The sequence below is a fragment of the Octopus sinensis genome, linkage group LG5, assembly GCF_006345805.1.
Source record: "Octopus sinensis linkage group LG5, ASM634580v1, whole genome shotgun sequence".
Lineage (NCBI taxonomy): Eukaryota > Metazoa > Mollusca > Cephalopoda > Octopoda > Octopodidae > Octopus > Octopus sinensis.
This window is the reverse complement of record NC_043001.1, coordinates 121,212,857-121,234,269: the sequence shown is the minus strand read 5'-3', so window position 1 is coordinate 121,234,269 and position 21,413 is coordinate 121,212,857. Positions and strand designations below refer to the sequence as shown.

General features: G+C 37.7%; 1 protein-coding gene across 1 annotated transcript in view; it reads right to left on the bottom strand.

Moving 5' to 3' along the window:
* LOC115211641 (ubiquitin carboxyl-terminal hydrolase 22) overlaps positions 1-21,413 on the bottom strand; it is a 39,748-nt gene that overhangs the window by 6,225 nt on the left and 12,110 nt on the right. Inside the window, exons 6-12 of the mRNA XM_029780274.2 lie at positions 18,279-18,426; positions 17,246-17,348; positions 13,655-13,905; positions 8,690-8,747; positions 4,741-4,867; positions 1,763-1,926; positions 558-707 (exon numbers count right to left, since the gene is read on the bottom strand). Coding sequence (XP_029636134.1) covers positions 558-707; positions 1,763-1,926; positions 4,741-4,867; positions 8,690-8,747; positions 13,655-13,905; positions 17,246-17,348; positions 18,279-18,426 — 1,001 coding nt within the window. The remainder of the gene's footprint in view (positions 1-557; positions 708-1,762; positions 1,927-4,740; positions 4,868-8,689; positions 8,748-13,654; positions 13,906-17,245; positions 17,349-18,278; positions 18,427-21,413) is intronic.

Genomic DNA, 21,413 nt, shown 5'->3' with positions numbered 1-21,413 from the left:
AAGATGATAAAGATTAATATTTTATTTGAAATAAAATAGTAATTTTCCCCATTAAGGAAATAAAAACAAACAAGTTCCTGTAATTCAAAAATATCTCATAAAAATGAGAAAAAAGAAGTAAGAAAAAGGATGGCGGTCGCTGACAGGACTCTTTGAAGCATCGACATTTTCAACTTGATTTTTTTTTTCTTAAAGGGGGAAATTACTATTTTATTTGTAATCTTTATAATCTTAATTAAATGGCAGGAAAACAAATAAACATTGAGTTTTAGTATAATATAGATGTATACCCTCATCATCATTTAATGCCTTAAAACTGAAAATTAGTACCACAAATAACATTTGACAGTTTGATATAAATCAGATGCTGTATTGCAAACCTGACTGAGCTTGGGGTACATAATAAGAGGTTAAAATTATGTTGAGATGACAAGGCATTGACTTAATAATATGCAAGCACAAATTTGCATTTTGAAGAGCAAAAAGAAAGGTGGGGCAGAGAACTATACTTGTTTATTCAGGATTTTCAGAGAAAAATATACAGTATTTTTACTTACCCTTCACTATTCAAAACCTCTTGTGGTGTAGCTTTGGTGATCATATGATCATCACATTTGTACCACTGGTTTTTGTGCAGCCTGATGTAACATGTATAATGTCCAGTTTCTATTGTGCCGCTGTGGTTCACTACAGCAAATAGTGAGTATCTAATAAAGAGAGAATGGGAATAATAAACAATAAATTAAAATTATGAAATGCAGAGTTCAAGAAACTAAGATCTAAACAGAATATATGGCTAATAAAAGCAACAACAATGCTTTGGAAAGAATAGAAATGAGAATGGTTTGGTGAATGAGGAGAGTATAAGGGTGGCAGAAAAATAATAAACTGAAGAGACTGATGAGAATAAAGCCAATGATAGATGCTGTGAAAAGAGATTGGAAGAGATGGCCAGATGATGTGCTGAGGAAAGATGAAAGTGATTGGATAAAAGGAGTGATGAAAATAGAGGCAGACCAAAAAAGACAGTTAAAGACGAGGGGAAATGTTGAGGATAGGGCAAAATGGAGGAAACTGTCATGGGGCCTACAACATAAACTATTGTTTAGCATGAAAGCTGGAATAAAAAACGATTTGTTGTGTTGTTTGTACCACAAAGTCCTCTCTTAGAAAAATGGTAAATAAATATATGTAGACAGACAGAGAGATAAAGCTGTTTGGCGAAGTCATTAGAGTATTGGATAGAATGCCTAATGGTATTTATTCCAACTCTCTGCATTCTGAACTTTACTGAAGTTTAATTTGTCTTTTATCCTTTTCAATGAAGGACAAAATTTCAAGTGGCTTTGAACACTTATAGAGAGTGCAATTTCAACACCAGTAAAGTGGCATACCTATTAATGTACCAATTTTAGGATGTTGGAATGGAAAAACAGTTCATTCTGACAGCAATGATTGCAACAACATTGGCACCAAACTGTATCAGCCCAAGTCAACTACCTTTTCCTTGAATAAACATTGTCATGTGGAGAGGGAAGAGTTGCTTATACGGGCAACTGCTAGTGTTTCTCAAAAAATCTGGCCCAGGCCTGCATTTATGCATGGTCAACACTGACCAGTGGAGGCCTTCATAGGTTTTAAAATTATAGGAAATGAATGATTTAGACACAATTTTGGAACAGCAGCACCAGTAATGATTATAGATATTTTCTCCTCCTCAGAGATCATTAGATGGCAGAAGATATCAATACTAATGTCTTACTTGTTATCACAGGAAAGACTTTTGGCAGATTCTTGGACAACTTGATTTCGATAACCATTGTTGTTACTGCGAGATGATGACATGAATGGAGTCATGTCCAATTCTTCTGGAAATGACACAAATGTGGAGATCTTCTTGTGGTAACCCGTGGAGTGTTCAAACCGCTGAAAGTACATCAGAAAAAGAAATTATTTCATGGACTTTCTAGAAAATTCATCACAACAATTTTATATTATTTTTACATGCTATTATGACAAAGATTAAATTTATCATTAATACAGACACAGATGTAGATGTATGGCTAAGAAACTTGCTTCCCAACCCTGTGGTTTCAGGCTGAATACCTTAGTACCTGCACAGTACCTTAGTCAAGTGTCTTCAACTATAGCCCTAGGCCAACCAAAGCCTTTGGAGTGGATCTGGCCGATGGAAACCAAAAGAAGCTTATCATATAAATATATGTGTTCTGACAACTGGTGGTGGTTTATATTTCTGCAACTTAGTGATTCAGCAAAAGAGACCAATAAAATAAGTACTGAGCTTAAAAATAAGTATTGAGGTTGATTTGTTCAATTAGACCCTTCAAGAAAGAGCCACAGCATGGCTGCAGTCCAATAACTGAAAGACATTTGGACAGCAGTGAAGCAATTACTAATAATTTTTTTTAGTTATATATTTAGCATTCCTTTTGAGGATCTTCAGATGTTAGGCTCACAGAGGAGATGAGAAGGGCTGGAGACTCCTGGCAGTTTGCCGTGCTTGAGAAGACATGCCAAGCTAAGTAAAATTGTGGCTATCTATGCATACAGCAATGTCTCTTACATCTCTCTCTGAGCTGAAAGATCCTAGTCTTGCAGGCTCATGGGTGCTTGTGCCATGTTAAAAGCACCCTGTACAATCTGTGAAGTGGCCGGCATTAGGAAGGGTAGGCAACCGGCTGTAGAAACCATGACAAAACAGACAAATAGAGCCTGGGCAGCTCCTGTCAAACCATCCAACCCATGCCAGCATGGAAAATGGATGTTAAACAATGATGATGATTACAGTTATGATGTGGAATAAAAGTGGAACTTTATATATATATATGTGTTTGTGTGTGTGTCTGTGTGCACCTGCATGTACACACACTTCAATATAATACTGACAGGGTGCGCTGAAAGTGTAGCTGCTAGAATGAGAATAGCGTGAGCAAAGTTCAGAGAGCTCTTACCCCTGCTAGTGACAAAGGGCCTCTCGCTCAGAGTAAAAGGTAGTCTGTATGACGCATGTGTACGAACCGCCATGCTACATGGCAGTGAAACATGGGCTGTGACTGCTGAGGTCATGTGTAAGCTCACAAGGAATGAAGCCAGTATGCTCTGATGGATGTGTAATGTCAGTGTGCATACTAGACAGAGTGTAAGTATCTTGAGAGAAAAGTCGGACTTATGAAGTATCAGATGTGGTGTGCAAGAGAGACGACTGCGCTGGTATGGTCATGCGGCGAGAATGGATGAGGATAGCTGTGTGAAAAAGTGCCACACCCTAGCGGTTGAGGGAACCTGTGGAAGAGGTAGACCCAGGAAGACCTGGGATGAAGCACGACCTTCGAACTTTAGGTCGCACCAAGGAAATGACTAGTGACCGAGACTTTTGGAGATATGCTGTGCTTGAGAAGACCCAGCAAGCCAAATGAGACCATAACCTCGTGGCCTATGCCAGGGGCGTAACCAGCCCACTTATGCGTACCTTTTCCTTCTTTGGACACTAAACTCTGCTTGCGAAGACCTGTTGAGGCAAGTGAAATCCAAATCAAGTTTGATGACTGGCATCCTTGCTAGTGAGGTGCAAAGAGCACCATCCAAGTGTGATCGTTGCCAGAGCGGCTAACTGGCTTCCGTGCCGGTGGCACGTAAAAAGCACCATTCGAACGTGATCATTACCAGCATCGACTTACTGGCACCTGTGCCAGTGGCATGTGTAAAAAGATTCGAGCGAGGTCGTTGCCAGTACCACCTGACTGGACCCCGTGCCTGTGGCACGTAAAAGCACCCACTAGACTCTTGGAGTGGTTGGCATTAGGAAGGGCATCCAGCTGTAGAAACTCTGCCAGATCAAGATTGGAGCCTGGTGCAGCCATCTGGTTCATCAGTCCAACCCATGCTAGCATGGAAAGCAGACGTTAAACGATGATGATGATGATTAGTCCTAATGCACAACAGTGTTTTCATTTATGATGATGCATTAGCTTGTAGGAGTACTCATCACATTAAAGTTCTGCTTCGTGGTAGTTTTTATAGATTAAACAAGATTAGCAGGATCCAATCTCCAAGAGGTGATTTAAATCTAATACTATCCTTTCCAAATCATCTCATTTTATATATACTATTGCACTTACTGTTAACAACTACTGATCCAACTAGCTGTGACTTTACAATAGGCATAGAGAAGTTTATGTGGTACAGATGTTTGTTTCACAACTGTGAGGTTTCAGGTTCAACCCAACTATGCAGCAACCTTGAATTGTCTAAATCCTTGTGAGTGGAATTTGGTAAAAAGGGAGTGTGCAGAACCTCATTTGGTAAACCATTCCAGTTCTTGGAAATAGTAGACAAGTCACAGCTGGGAAAAAACACTAAGTTATTTATTTTGGCACTTAGCTTCGTACTCAATATGTAGAATTAATCCATCAGTTTAACATAATCACCTGGTTCTTGAGTACCTTTAGCAGAGTTCACCCTGTTGCAAGTATTTGGGCCAGGCGCTTGGTTTGAGGATAGTCATCCCACTTCCCTCTGCTCCACCTCAAAGGCTCATGGACAACAGACAGCCCTCCCTCCTCTGACTAAGTCATAACCTACACAAATCATGAAATCAAATACAATACACACAAACCTATTTTGTGCCCATGTGAAAATGACTGATGGTCAGCTGCCCAACAGCATCACTACCCAACTGATGCTCTTCATTTTCAGCAAGCATACAATCCAAATTCTTACCTTTAAATGGAAGCATGCAACCACTGGCAGTTTTTTCATGGTCAACTGTTTTGTAGATTCTTGGTAACTATGACAACTGCTACATTTGATTTTTGCAGAGCTGCCCAAATGTTCTGGTTTGGTAAATCTGAAAAATATATACATAAATGTGAATATTCACACTAAGAATAACAGTGAATATTCAAATAAAGTATCATTGGAGATTAGTCAATAACATCGACCTCAATAGCTCAAGTACCAACCAAGTACTGGGATCAATATAATCAACTAGCCTCCTCTCTTCTCAATATTGTTGGTCTTGTGCTTAACTAGAATATAATACTTGGAAACAATTATTATATGTTTATTGACAATAAAATGGTGTTGAAGTGTCAAAATCAGTAGAATATGTTTGACTAAATAGATGCCTATCAGTATTTGGACCCATTTCTTTACATTCTGAGACCAAGCTCCACTGGAGTCAATTTTGCCTTTCTTCCCTCAGGGGTTACAAGGATAAATTTTGGCTATTACTTTCTCAGGGACAATAAAATAAGTCAATTTGATTTCTATCATAATTATAGACCTCTGATGCCACTGCTACCACCACCACCATCATTTTAATGTGCATTTTTCCATGCATTTTGAGGTAGATATTTTATGAATGCATGCCCTTCCTATCACCATCCACAATCTGTTCCCAATTAAGGTAATATTTCTTGTAGTCCCTCAAACAACAAACAGAAATGTTTTTACAGTACATTGTAAACAATGATACTGTTTGCCTGGACAGTGACCTTGTTTTTACCTACAGTGCAAACAGCATCAATACAATGGAAAGACACCACACAACCTACAAAACACCAAAAGGCTTTTTACAGTTTTTGCTTATCAAATTCACTCAGGCACTGGTCAGTGCAAGACCATAGAAGAGACCCCTGCCAATAGGACCATGTAGTAGAAACAAACCCCAAACCACGTCATTTTTAACCACATAGCTAATATTAAAAATTATCATTTCAATCATAAAATGGTAGCAATAGTAGACTAACACAGTTCCTTCCCTCTGCAAGGTTCAAATCAGCTTTCATTTCTTCCTAGGTTCATAAAATAAGGATTATCAGGTGCAACCCCTGGTACTTAAACCATTGCATGCAATGTTAATAATCAAAACTAGATAATTGAAGTGGGATACATGTAGCATTTATGTTACCTTCTTTCTAGCTGTCTCTCACACAAATGAAAATTTATATTAAAATCTGATTTGTTATTTGCGTTTATGTAGTAAATGCCACTGCTAGTAATATACTATGCTTATTTCTCTTAACAAAGCCATAGCGCTGGTGCTCCATAAAAAGCACCCAGTATATTCTGTAAAACAGTTGATGTTGGGAAGAGCGTCTATGATGATGATGTTCTGCAATGGAATTTGGTTCTATCTTTAATCAAATGAAACAACTATTAACCCTTTTAACACCAGCCCATCGGAGATAGTCCTTGTTTTTATGTTGTGAACTTCCTGCATTAAAGTTATCTAAATTAAAACATTCCAACAAAATTCCAGGTTAATTTATGTTCCAAACAACAGCTTAATAAGCAAAGCTATTTTAGAAAATTCTTGATTATTTTCAAAGTTAATTGAAACAATGGCAACATATTCCAACAGAAATATGGTAATAAAATAGGTTAAGAGCAATGAATGTAATTGAGATAGTAAGGAATTTAGTTCATGTGCCATCAAGATTAGCTTTATTTTTCAACCTTTTGGGATCAATAAAATAAGTATTATAAATACACTAAAACCCCACAAATGAATTTGAATAGAACATTCCAGTAATGCTTAGAAGAAAATGGCTCATAATTTCTATCTCACTGTGGAAAAAATGCCTGTAATTAGTTTACTAAGGACATATTTTCATTACTAAAGTTTAGTGCCTACAAATGGATAAAGACAAAGAACTATGACATGATCTGAATACCCGATAGTTATATCAATAGACATACAAAGCTACTGAAGACTATGTAATTATCATATGGACTACAGCAAGACTTAGCTAATGACTTGTTAGAACCTTAATATAATTTTAGACAGGTCACATCATCGTTGTTTGTCGTGCATGGAAAGTGGACTAAGGACTTTTAATTCTAGACTGACCAGTGTGTTGTATTCTTGAGCAAAACACTTTATTTCATGTTGCTCTATGATAACTTTGATATTTAAATGCGTGGTACACCAAGCACCTGTACAGGTAAAGTTGATTTGAAGGAGGGAATGAGCCTTTGTACAGCATAAACATTTGATCACTATAAATAAACCGTCTTTCTCAGACTGGAGAGATACCATAAACTGAATAAATAAATGGGCAAATAAAAGTAAAAGCACTAATTGTAATTTAATTCATTCTTATAATTTTTTATACTTTTTTTTATATATGAAAAGCCATATGGAAAGTGGCAGGATGTATGTAAGATTCTACAATTATATTTGTATAATAATGTAGACTAAAGGATATCCAGAGTTATTGCCCTTGTCCCATTCACGAGACTTGGTGAAATAAAAAAAGGAGAAAAGAAGTCATGGGCAGTAAATTTTTGTTTGTTACAATTTAAATTAGGGTTATTGCATGTGGCTAAATAAGTAAACATGCTACTTGCATTCAACAACAGTAAAATACAGCAATATAAAAGAAAAGACTTTTGTAGTGTATTAACGCTGATTATCAATTTGGATTATCTCTAGTCTGAGGTAAAATTTGCAATCTGTAATTCCAGTAATTATGAATTTTTTGTTTCAATGAATAAACAATACTTTGTAAGATTATTTTTATAAAGAAGGTATTAAACTCTTGAACGAAGAGAGTTAGTACTTGCTGCTGAGTAAGGCACAAAAATGAACAAAAAACCCACTTATCTGACAATAAAATAGGAAAATAGTGAGTGTGAGAGGAGTGGGCAATTGTAGCATTCCACAGAAAGCTGAGGTCTGATAGTCTATGGGGGATAACATGGAATCTTCCATGTTACATATAAATGAAGTAGAATAATGAAACCCAAAAATTAAATTAACAAATCTATGATCATTATGAACAGTAGTGCTAAAGCATTCAGCCAAGTTTAATAAAATTCCTCATGGAGCAATTTTTATTGATCTGCAGAAAGAAAAGGTAAAATTCTGACTGAAATTAAGATATGAAGCCAATAGACTTATGCATGGTTATGTGGTTAATAAGTTCGCTTTGCAGCTATATGGTTTTGGGTTCAGTCCTATTGCATGGCACCTTGGGCAAGAGTTTTCTACTATACTAATCAAAATCTCGCGGAGTAGTTGGCATTAGGAAGGGCATCCAGCCATAGAAACACTGCCAGATCTGACTGGGCCTGACGAAGCCTTCCAGCTTCACAGACCCCAGTTGACCCGTCCAACCCATGCTAGCATGGAAAACGGACGCTAAACGATGATGATGATGATGATGATGATGATGAAATTTCATATACAAAATGAAAGAAGTCTGTCATGCATGCATATTAGCATTCATATGTGAGAATGTGAGTTTGTTTTTTATTTGTCTCCTCATTTGCATGCTGATTGTAAACAAAGTCAACCCTCATATAAAACCGTGTCATTTGTTTGCAATCTGCCATGAAAATATACCTGGCCATTGAGCTGTTCATGTTCAAAGAACCAAGAGAAATATTACTTTAGTTGGAAACAGTTGAGGAATGGTAATCAAAAGAGCATCTGGTTATGGAAATCTCAACAAGTTTTAGTTGACCCAGCTACATATGGAAAAACAGATATTAAAACTGATTATCCATTTTCTTTTTGTCACTTTGTCTCTGGAAGAAATCAGCTGAGTTCAGATCTGGAGAGGGATGGACTTTGCTAGTCATGACAGCACCGGAGAGCTCAATGAAGAGAAGAAATATAGCAATGATAAAAGACAGGAAAAAAATAAAGCTGTAAAATTACCGTTTTAAACACTCTACTAATGAGGTTGGTTCATAATTCCCTGGACTGTTTGAGAAACCTGCAGCAAATAAAAGGAAAAGAAAAAAAATCAGCCGAATGCAAAAATATTGGACAATAAATTCCACAGAATGCAAAACAATAGCATACAAATTGCCAAACTGCATGTTATAGTACAATGTGAGGACATAAGTACATACGTACACTTTTCTCTATCATTCTCACCTACTTTATCTTGTCTCACTATCAACAAATCTCTTACCACCATCACTTTCCATTTACATCTCAATAATCTCTACTTCTTTCCATGCAAATATGGGAATTTGTATAGAATTCATTACAGTAAGGATTCTATTTTAAGCATTTAATTAGTTCACCAGCTAAACATGATCAGAAGTCCAAACTTTGTCATATGCAACTATTGTTGTTGATTAGTGAACCAATGCACATGTGAAACATTATTGATATCTAAGATACTGTAGACATGCCATCATCCTACTATGACAGCTAAATATGTTTTGACTGCCAGAGGCCAAGGGGATGATTAACACTAACACTCTGCCTACTTCAGTATCTTCTTTTCTTTCTGGCTGAAAATACAATATCACTAACAACACAACAACCACTTGCCCCAACAGTTCACAAACAACGATTAAAACAACAACAACATTGAAATACGCAATGTTAACTCTTTATTAAATGGGTATGAAATAGATGATAGTAGCAAATGAAAGCTGCAGAAACCCACTGCACATATATCTGCATGGAGCAAATATGTATATATATCTGATCCACTAAGCATTCCACAAATCTCATCCTCTTAACATGCATCCCTCTATCACTCATATTTGGCTTCTGTAATCACTTGAGAGCAGATTCAGTACATATTTGACCACCACCCAATCTTTTTGGCACTACCAGTTACCTCCTTCTTCCCCTGTAATCACCCATTAACATCATTCTCATTATAAACCCTTCACACACTATTCTCCACTGATCAGTCTCCTGTGTCTTAAGTTCTCTCATTCCCTTCTGAGCTACACCTTAGGCCTGCTATACCTCATCTTTAACACCTCTCAAATGTGCCATCAATGACCCCCTTACCCCACTGTTGTTGTCCCACTCAATAATAACCACCTTCCTCCTCTCACTGTTACATCTTACACATCATCTCCCTATTTTCTGATCTATCTTCCTTCCTGAGCCACTTCTATCTCTCTCAATTTGCCCACCTTCTAAAAGTATTTCCCACCAACCTCTACCTCTATCTTTAACCATCTGTTACTCTCCTTTCGCAATCTTTTGGTTACCTCACTAGTGTCAGTGGTATGAAAAAAGTACTGAATATACATGGTAAAGTGGTTGGCATTAGGAGAGCCAACTGTAGAAACTATGCCAAAGCTGACATTGGAGCTTGATGCATTCCTTGCAGCTCAATGGACCCTGTCAAACTGTCCAACACATGCCAGCATGGAAAACAAACACATGATGATGATGATGATTGGTGCAAGCATGGCAGCATGGTTAAGAAGCTTGCTTCTTAACTATGTGGTTTCAGGTTCAAGTCCACAGCACAGCACATTTAAGTGTCTGCTATAGCCTCAGACCAACCAAAGAGTAGAGTTCATAGATGGAAACCGAATCACACACATCATATGTGAGTGTGTGTGTCTCCACACCATGGGATGATTCTGAGTGAGTATCACTGTTATACGAGTGATGTTTGATCACAGTTTCCCAAGTAAAACATGTCAGGGAGAAATATTACCTTGCTTGGAAACAGGTGAATGCTGATGAAAGGAAAGACATTCAACTATAGAAATTCTACCTTAAATTCTGTCTGACTCATATGCAAGCATGAAAGTGGATGTTAAAATGATTATGTCATCACCATAATCATTTACGGTCTAACTTCCATGCTGGCAAACCAGAAAGCTGGACCAGCCTCCATTGTCTACTTTGGCATGGTTTCTACAGTTACAAATACTTCAATAGAAGAATTTAATAGATATGAACTATGCAGCAGTTCAGATTAACCCAAGGCTATTGAAGAAGGCAATTATGTAAGGTGCCATACAATGGGATTGAATCTAAAACTATCTAGCGTTGCAAAGGAAATCTTCGCCACAGCCATGTCTGCACCTATATGAAACAATACAAATTCTTTAGTTTCACCCTCAAACTTACTGACCATAAGACTGATTTTCAAATCTTCCTATATTATATTATAGTCCTTTGAAATGTACATACATTACTCCCCTTTTTTCAGTGCTCATTTGTGGAATATATATACACACACACACATATATATATTAAGCTTATCAAACTTTGATATGGGTAAAAACCTACAATCTTCTACACCAATAAATTATTATTGTTCCCGAAAATTGTTTTTTATACCTACTATGGACTGCTTGAAGTTTACTAACTACCTACATGTGAATCCTTGGATCTTAAAATTATGTATTTTATATATATATAATTCCTCATATGTTTTGATGAGGATTCGCTCGTTTAATCAACTGAATTACCTGCTCGTTTAATCAGTGTGAAAGTGGCTAAGTATTCCAGAGACATGTGTACTCTCAGCAAAATTCTAAGGCAGAATTAGTATGGCACAGTACATGAGGAGAGGGTGACTTTGAACTACAGATAGATTCAATGGGCTTCTATATATTTTCCCTCTAACCAATTTCACCCACAGAAAATGACAATTCCCAGTCTACTACACAGTAGGACTGAAATCACTATGTTTGAGTATGTATATCAATATTTGAAGGATATAAACAATGAAAAGCCGAAAAAACTGTGCATAACAAGTGAAGACATCATCATCACCATTTAGCATCCATTTTCCATGCTGGCATGCGTTAGACGGTTTGACTGGAGCTGGTAAGCTGCATCAGGCTCCAGTCTGTTTTGGGTTCGTTTCTACAGGTGGATACACTTCCTAACACCAACCACTCTACAGAGTGTACTGGGTGTCTTTTATGAGTCACCTGCATAGGTGCCTTTCACATGCCACTGGTCACAACCACAACTTTACTTAGCTTGATATGTCTTCTCAAGTACAGCAAATTCCTCCACGAAACTCAACATCTAAAGATCATATTTCACTACCTCATCTCGTGTTTATTATGCATTATGTTAGACAGACACACCCTTGTCATATTCACCATCAGAATTATTGGAAATCTATAACAACTATACTAATATTCCTGAACTGGAATATATAAAAAAATATAATCTTACTATTGGCAATACCATGTTTTCAGTACAAATTAGATAATGCAGTCACAAGTTTACGTAATGTTTGAATACGTAGGATGGTCAAGACGCGAATGCTTTTGGCCATAAATCTGCACAAGCAAAACTGACCTGGGACTCAATTTTAGTAACATAATTTCAGTATCCACTTGGTTTACTAGTGAGCAGAAGTACACCAGGAAACTTCTGAAAATATTTTAATACTATGAATACGATATTAAATGTTATGAATCAGTTTTGTCAAACTATTTTTGTGCCTTTATTTCATTCCTATTTTTGCAACAAGATATTTCGAAAAGGAGCTTGAAAAGAGTTCTCTACCCTTAGTGAGAAATATAAAAATTTCCCATTTCTCCATCATCAATCATTTAATGTCCACTTTTCCAATGCTTGCATGGGTCAGATTTTCTATGGTAGGATGCCCTTCACGTCGCCGACCCTCACTTGTTTCTAAGTACAGCAATAATTCCCCATAATCAGACATATTTTCACACAATATTGGAAGGATGCCACTTGTATAATCATGGCACCCATTTAGAACTTTCATACAATGTCAAGGCATTGTTCTATATATGCATATATATATCTTCAACTAGAAACACACATGCATATATATATATATATATATATATATATATCTTTAACAGCCTTCTTACACTTTCCAACTAACAAACTCATTCACAAGGCTCTAGTTGGCTGGGAAGCTACTATCCACAGTGGGGCTGAATCCAAAACCCTGTGGTTAGGAAGTAAATTTGTTGACCACACAGCCATGCCCTTCCCTGTGTAGATCAAAATAAAATTTCCTGTAACATTGACACCTTCTTGTGAGGAAACAATGAGGTGATGTGCTTGGCACCTTTTCTAAAATATTGGACTGATATTTGTTTCTTTTACAGCTTTATATTCAAGTTCAAAAATTAATATGGATGGTTTGAAGAATAGTTTTGTTTTATAACCAGGTACCCCAGGATATAATCAGAATTACTGCATTGTAATAGTAAGTTTTAAACTATGTCCATGAGAATATACAAAAATGTTTCCTCTGAGACAGGAAGTCAAGTTCAAATGCTTTCTTTCATAAGCACCTGCCCTTCTTGAGAGAAAAAAATGAGAATATGCATATGGTTTATATATGAATAACTATACTTATGGTTGTATATTATGAATTTATGCCTGTATCCATATGTGCATTAGTCTAAGTAGAAAATATTAACAACACTCAGCTCAAATATAGATACACATATACTAGACTCAATACCACTTTTTTTTTGTATCTTCCATCACCCTGATCCTCTTCATCTATACTGTCTCAAACAGATTAACTTACTCTCCAGTGAATTGCTAATCTCATTACACTAAAATATATTGAAATATATCAACATTCCTGGTGCTTGTCACTTATACAAATTAATCCTTTTATTCAACTTAGTAACAGTTGAGGACAACTCAAATATAGCTTAACCCTAACTCAACATAATCTTAATGGCCCAGCCCAGCCCAGTTGATCTCAAAAGTTCAGCCCAACTAATATTAACAGCTCAGTTCAGTCCGATTTATCTCAGTGACTCAGCCTAGCCCAGATTAATTAATTCCAACAGCTCAGCTCAGGCTAATTGATCCCAACCCATACAAGACAATATCATTAGAGTAATTAACACAAGACTGACACTAAAAATTCAAATGAAAATTAAAACTTACTTGAACTTGGAGAATTAGCTGAACCATTGTTGCTATTTGAAGTGGTATTGTTTGAACTGCAACCAGAGGTGGTGTTAGTTGTTGTGTTTGTGGTGCTTGTTGTGGTGTTAGTATTGTTGTTGGTGTTACTGTTGTTATTACTGTTATTATTGTTATTACTGCTTGGGGCTGCAGTTGGGATGCTGCAAGGAGGTCCAGGGCCCAGATCTAAAGATATGTCCCAGATAGGATCGATTGTGGTGGAAACATTACTGAAAAGAAAAGAAAAATGACATATTTAACTACAATAATATAATTTTTAAAATTAGGGGTTAAATACCAATAGAATGTATAATTCTAGCATTTCCATGAAACAAAGAATGAGAGCCAGGAGTGTTATTGAAATCTGAAACTGAATTAGCAATTATGTCTGCTGCTGCAAGCTTATATGTTAAGCATAATGACAAATCACAAACATGAAACAGTGTCTTCTATTCCATTACTCCACAAAACAATCAGTGGATTGGCAAAACTGTTAAACATTGGATAAAATGTCTTAGTCAGCTCTTTGTATTTGTTGTTCACTTGTGACTTTTGGCATTCTCTTGGACAACATTGGTGGCATAGAGAAGGAAGGCCAGCAGCATAAGCAACTACTAGTCTGCCATAACATACTTGGCCCAGGTTTGTATCCTGGAGAGAAAAGAAACCAATTTTCTTGTTAACTAAGTGTTGTTGAATCCAGATTCACAATGGGCCAACTAGTCCTACAATGGTAAGAGTGATAAGAGATCGCTTTCATAACTGATGGGAACAGTACCACAAGGTATTTGAAAGCATCAGTTCATAAGTTTTCTCATTGAAAGATATACACACAAACATTACAGGTTTCTGGATAGTTTCTTCTAATCATATTTCACTCAAAAGGCAATAACAGAATCCACAAGACCAATATGTCATGCGGTGGGACTGAACTCTGAACCATATGGTTGTGAAACAAACTATTAATCACACAAACAAATCTACCACTAATTACATACCTGACTTTCCATGCTGCCCTGGTTTGGACAAGTTTTCTAAGGCAATGTTTTACAGCTGGATAACCTTCCAATCTTGAACTCTTTCAGTTGCCTCTTATGACATAAGTGACAAGACATACCTATTCTGAAACCAGGATGTCATTAGTTTTGGGTGGATATCTTATTGGGATTTGAACTCAGAATGTAGAGAAACAAACCTAAATACTGCAATTCATTTAATCAATCATCATCATTTAATGTCCGTTGTCCATGCTGGCATGCTGCACCAGACTCCAGTCAGATTTGGCATGGTTTTCTATGGCTGGATGCCCTTCCTAACACCAACCACTCCAAGAGTGTAATGGGTGCTTTTATATGCCACAACTGCAATTTTGCTTGGCTTGATAAGTCTTCTTCTCAAGTATGATATAATGCCAACTGTCTTGGTCATTGCCTCCATGAGGCCCAACATTCAAATGGAACTCAGCCACCTTGCCTCTGTGAGGCCTAACACTTGAAAGGAACTCAGCCACTTTGCCTCCATCAAGCCCAACACTCAAAATAAACTTAGTCACTTTGCCTCCATCAGGCTCAACACTCGAGAGGAACTCAGTCACTTTGCCTCCGTGAGGCCCAATGTTCAAAAGAAGTTCTTTACGTGTCACCAGCATGGGTGCACTTGACTTGACAGGTCCTCTCAAGCACAGAACATCGCCAAAGATCTCAGTCACCAGTCATTGCCTCTGTGAGGCTCAAAGTTCGAAGATCATGCTTCACCACCTCGTCCCATGTCTTCCTGGGTCTACTATGGGTTCTCTCCATAGTTAGAGATTGGCACTTCTTTACACTGCTGTCCTCGTCCATATGCATCACATGACCATACTGGTGCAGTCGTCTTTCTTGCACACCACATCTGATTCCTCTTATGCCTAACTTTTCTCACAAGATGCTTACACTCTGTTGAACATGCACACTGACATTGCACATCCAGTGAAACATACTGGCTTAATTTCTCTTGAGCCTACGCATGTCCTTGGCTGTCGTAGCCCATGTTTCACTGCCATGCAGCATAGCTGTTCACACACACTGGCATCAAACAATCTATCTTTCACTCTGAGAGAGAGGCCCTTTGTCGCAAGTAGGGATAGGAGCTCACTGAACTTTGCTCAGCCTAATCTTATTCTCACAGCTACGCTCTTGGAGAATCCATCTTCACTACTAACGTGGTCATCTAGATAACGAAAGCTATCTACTAGCTGTAGCTCCACCCCACCCTCGGTCAGTTGATGGAGTCTATCTTCTGTGCATTTTCAGTGTTCTTTGAACCTGTGCACCTTCCACATACAAAAGTTAGTTTCTCTGTTAACCTTCCCCTGATGTTGCTGCACCTTTTATGTGTCCAAACCTTACATTGGGTACATCTTATGGAGTTTCTACACTTTTTCTACACATTGAGCAGGGCCATCTACCTGAAGAGATTTGTGATTTGTCTGCTTTCCTACTTACTATGACTTTGGTTTTTGCTAGGTTGACTCTAAGGCCCTTTGATTTTAGACCTTGCTTCCATACTTTGAACTTCTTCTCTGGTTCAGCTATAAGAATAAGGTCATCAGCATATAGGAGCGCCCAGGGGCAGCCTGTCTTGAATTCCTCTGTTATTGCCTGAAGGTCTATGATGAAAAAGCGCGGGGCTGAGCACAGATCCTTGGTGAACCCCTACTAGTACCCTGAATTCTTTGCTGTACTCGTTGCCCATCCTCACCTTACTGGTAGTGTCTCTTGTACAGCTCTCATCAACCACTCGTCTATCCCTAGTTTCTGCATTGACCACCAGATAAGGGATCTGGGTACTCAGTCAAAAGCTTTCTCCTAGTCAACAAAAGCCAAGTACAGAGGTTTATCTTTGGCTCGGTATTTCTCTTCAAGTTGCCTTACCAGAAATATAGCATCAGTGGTGCTTCTACCTGGCACAAAAACAAACTGCTACCCAACTTAAGTAAATAAGTAAGGTTTTTCTCATTGACACAAGATCACAAGTTTGCAGGAGAGAAGTATAGTCACTTGAATCTATCCCAGTAAGTATCTGTTAATAATTCTAATGAACAGGAAGGATTAAAAACAACTCCATTCAGGTTTGAATCTAGGACATAGAGACATGTAATTTAATACGGTATTTAACCCAGTATTGCCTTCCCCTTCCACGCCACTTTGATGGCCAAGAGAAAATCATGAGCTACTGACTGTTGTCACAAATGAACTCAAAATACAAAGAGCTGAAACAAATATTGCAAGGTATTTTGCTTGTTGCTCTAACAATTCTGACATTCTGGCATTTCTTGCTAAGTCCATCAGTAATATTTTCACTAAAACTTTAAATAAAAATGAACATCATTTTTTCAAAATTATGAACAAAAATATTTTGCAGTAGCAGGTGATAGGTATGTGAAGATGACATGCTCTCAGTATTTCATTGATTACTTACTCTCAGTGAACATAATCTAACTATTGAAAACAATACTTCATACAAGTGATGTCCAGTTCATACATGTATTTGCATAACTGTTAATATAGAAAAGATATCTAGAGAACATACTTGCACTCTTGACATGTAACATCTGACTGCAAACCACCCGTAAATATTTGATCGATGATACAGTTGCAGTGATGAGGATTGTTATAAGAGATACCATTGGTTCCTGTAAAAGAGAAGAAGAATGTTATAAGTCTATGGGAGAAAGGATTAAAGATAATTAAACCGACCCTATTACTAAGTATGATCTTGTCTTGCTCACAAGAATAAGATAATTACTAAATTATGATTCCTACAGAATCTAAGCCTTTTCGATATGATAGTGGATATTGTAGGAAATTTTTTCTAAAGGAGGAACTGAACTCAGCCCTGGGAGACAATGAACTATTGTGCTGCCAGTCTGAAGTATACCACCTTCAATACTTAATTAGGGAGTCTGTCACAACACAGTGATGGGAAAAGGGAGTGAGCCAGCAACTCTTAGCTCGTTGTTTAGTAATGCATCAACTTAGCAGTTTGAGGTTTACAGATATTTTAGTTATCATTTAAATTATCAACCCGCAAAGGGATGAAAGTGCAAATTGATGACAGTGGTAGTTGGACTCAGAATGAAGATACACGAGATTAAATACTGTAATGCACCACACTCTCCTAAAATGATAATGATTTCAAATTTAGGAATAATAATATCAAAATAATAACACTTGCTTCTTGGAGAGGTATTATTCCAGATTTCTTTTTAGTTTTAATGGATACCTTTAAAGTAAGAGCCACTGATGTGTATATGTGACACAGTCATTGATTTAATTCACATCAACTACTACTTCATCTTTTCAATATAATCAATAAATAGTATATACTTTAAATCAATAAACTTTTATTGTTTCTAACACATGTTAGTTACATCTACTTGGATCATTTCAGCATGTGTTACTGAAACACATCAGCATCATGAAATAATTTATTAAGTTAATAGGTTCATCTCTTAAGAGGAAATTTGATTTGTTTAGGAAGTGCAGTGATTCATGAAAAATATACATTTTGAGAGGTTATAACACAATCAAGAAAAGCATGAAAGTAAGGTGTACATGTTTACCTTTACAGTGTCGATGTAAGACGTCTAATGCGGCTATGAGGAATTCATGGGCATCTTGCTGCTCATAGCCAGCAAGATGTCGAGCATTTGTCCACACCAGATGTAACAGACGGTATGGTATGTGTGGTGCACGATTACCAGAATAAAACTGAAATACAGCAAAGGAATTACAATAATAATCTTTTGCAATATTTGTTACTGCAATACTTTCTAACGTTTTAAATAATAATTGCTTCTAATGTAGACACAAGCATAGCTGTGTGGTTAAGAAGTTCACTTTGGAAACTTGTAGTTTAAATGTGTGACACCTTGGGCAAGTGTCTTCTACTAAAGCCACAGGTTGACCAATGCCTTTTAAGTGAATTTGGTAGCTGGAAGTATGTGTGGAAGCCTGTTGTATATAATTGTGTGTGTGTGTGTGTATGAGAGAGAGAGAGAGAGAGAGAGTGTGTCTTGTCTTTCCCAACTCCTGCACTTGACAACTGGAGCTGTTTGTTTATCTCCCTGTACCTTAATGGACCAGCAAAAAAGTACTGGGGTGATTTGTATAATTTAAAGGTATTACTTCAGCACAGCCACAATGCAATGACTGAAACAAGTCAAAATGTGTATAGGTATAAGACCACACATTTTGACTGTGTTTTACTCAACCTTATCAGGACGAAAAGCAAAATCAAAGTTAGGAGTATTGTAATTTAGAATATAAAAGGAAGCACTTGATATTTTATTTAGTGTTCAATTACTCCGGCTATCCACAACTTTAATACAGGTAATTTCTTACATAGGTACAAGATCAGAAATTTGGGAGAGACTAAGAGATTAAATCAACAGTAGTAGTTAACTGGTATCTATTTTATCAACCCCTGAAGGATAAAAGACAATGTTGGCCTGACAGGATTCAAACTCAAAACATAAAGAACTGGAAAAAAATACTGCAAGGCATTTTTCCCCCCTAACACTAACAATTTTGCCAATCTACTACCCTAATAATTGTTTTTAGCAATGGAACAAAGCCTGAAATTTGAGGCAGAAGATTAGTCTATTACACTGATTCCAGAACTTGTCAGGTACTTTATTTTATTGACCCTAGAGGAATGAAAGGCAAAAATTGACCTCAGTGGGATTTGAACCCAGAATGTAAAGAGCTGGAACAAATACTGCAAGGCATTTTTTCCAATGCTCTAACAATTCAGCCAATCCATTACCCTAATAATAACATTCTTTGTAGAACATTATCTCCATAATATTCCAATAAAAAGACATATTTTGTTACATGTTCTATCTCTTTTAATACTTGACTTTTACATCTGTAACTCCATATATCATGTTGGTCATAACTTCTCATGTACCGTATATTTTAATGATAACATACCAAGTGATAAAATACATACAATAAATTCTTACATAGGATTATCAGATTGTGTGATGATCATACCATTCTTAAGGATATTAGGAAATTAAAATTACATTATCTTTAGTTTTAAGGCAATACTTTGTTTTGTCTGAAGCACACAGCCAGTTTTTGTGGGCAGAGTTAACTGATCTTAAAGTGACTAACTGGTGCTTATTTTATTGCTTCTAGAGGGTCGAAAGACAAAAATCAACATTGGCAGGATTAGGTATAAGTATTTGAGGAATAAATTAGAATACTGGAAAAAATATTAAAAAGGATATTTCAATGTGGGCAATATTAAATTATGACATCATCCAGGAGAGAGCCAAAACTAAGAAACTCTAAATGTTGTCTAAAATAATGCTTAATTTTGTAAATCTAGGAGGAATTATCAGAGAATGGCTATAAGCACAGGCATGCTTGCATGGCTATACAATTCACTTCACAACCATTGGGTCTCAGGTTTGAGTCTGTTGTGTGACACTTTAAGCAAATGTCTTCTACCATACCCTTGGGTTAACCAATGTCATACTGAAACTCAGTGTGCAACACTCTGGCTTGCCAGCTCTGGTCGAACTGTCTAACCCATGTCAACATGGAAAATGAGTGTTAAAGGATGATGATGATCATCATCATCATCATCGTCGTTTAACGTCCGTTCTCCATGCTAGCATGGGTTGGACGGTTCGACCGGGGTTCTGGGAAGCCAGAAGGCTGCACCAGGCTCCAGTCTAATTTGGCAATGTTTCTACAGCTGGATGCCCTTCCTAACGCCAACCACTCCGTGAGTGTAGTGGGTGCTTTTTACGTGCCACCTGCACAGGTGCCAGGCGGGGCTGGCAACGGCCACGGTCAGATTGGTGTATTTTATGTGCCACCGGCACGGAAGCCAGTCGAGGCGGTGCTGGCATCGGCCACGAGTCGGATAGTGCTTTTTACGTACCACCAGACCAGGGATCCAGGCTGGTTCAATTCGATTTCGATTTCGCTTGCCCCAACATGTCTTCACAGCAAAGGGGGTTGGCAAGGGTGCCTGTCGTACGGTCGCATTGGAGTATTTTACGTGCCACGGCCACGAGTCGGATAGTGCTTTTTACGTACCACCAGACCAGGGATCCTGGCTGGTTCAATTCGATTTCGATTTCGCTTGCCCCAACATGTCTTCACAAGCAAAGGGGGTTGGCATGGGTGCCTGTCGTACGGTCGCATTGGAGTATTTTACGTGCCACGGCCCCGAGTCGGATAGTGCTTTTTACGTACCACCAGGCCAGGGATCCTGGCTGGTTCAATTCGGTTTCGATTTCGCTTGCCCCAACATGTCTTCGCAAGCATGGGGGGTTGGGATGGGTGTCTGTCGTCGGATGAGGTTCTATATCGACTTCGCTTGCCTCAACCGGTCTTTGTGTCCAAGGGAGGAAAGGCATTCATAAGTGGGCTGGGCTCACTTGTCCTGCCTGGTCTTCTCACGTACAGAATATTTCCAAAGGTCTCGGTCTCTGGTCATTTCCTCAGTGAGGCCTAAAGTTCGAAGGTCGTGCTTCACCACCTCGTCCCAGGTTTTCCTGGGTCTACCTTTTCCACGGGTTCCCTCAACTGCTAGGGATGATGATGATGAAAAAATGTATGTAAACTTCCTGTTGTATATACATAGAAGTTGCTGTTAAATGGTTACAGATCAAGTAGAGACAGTAAAAGGTTTGGGGAACCTTTTAGTCCTGTCAAAGGCATGACAAGAAATTTTT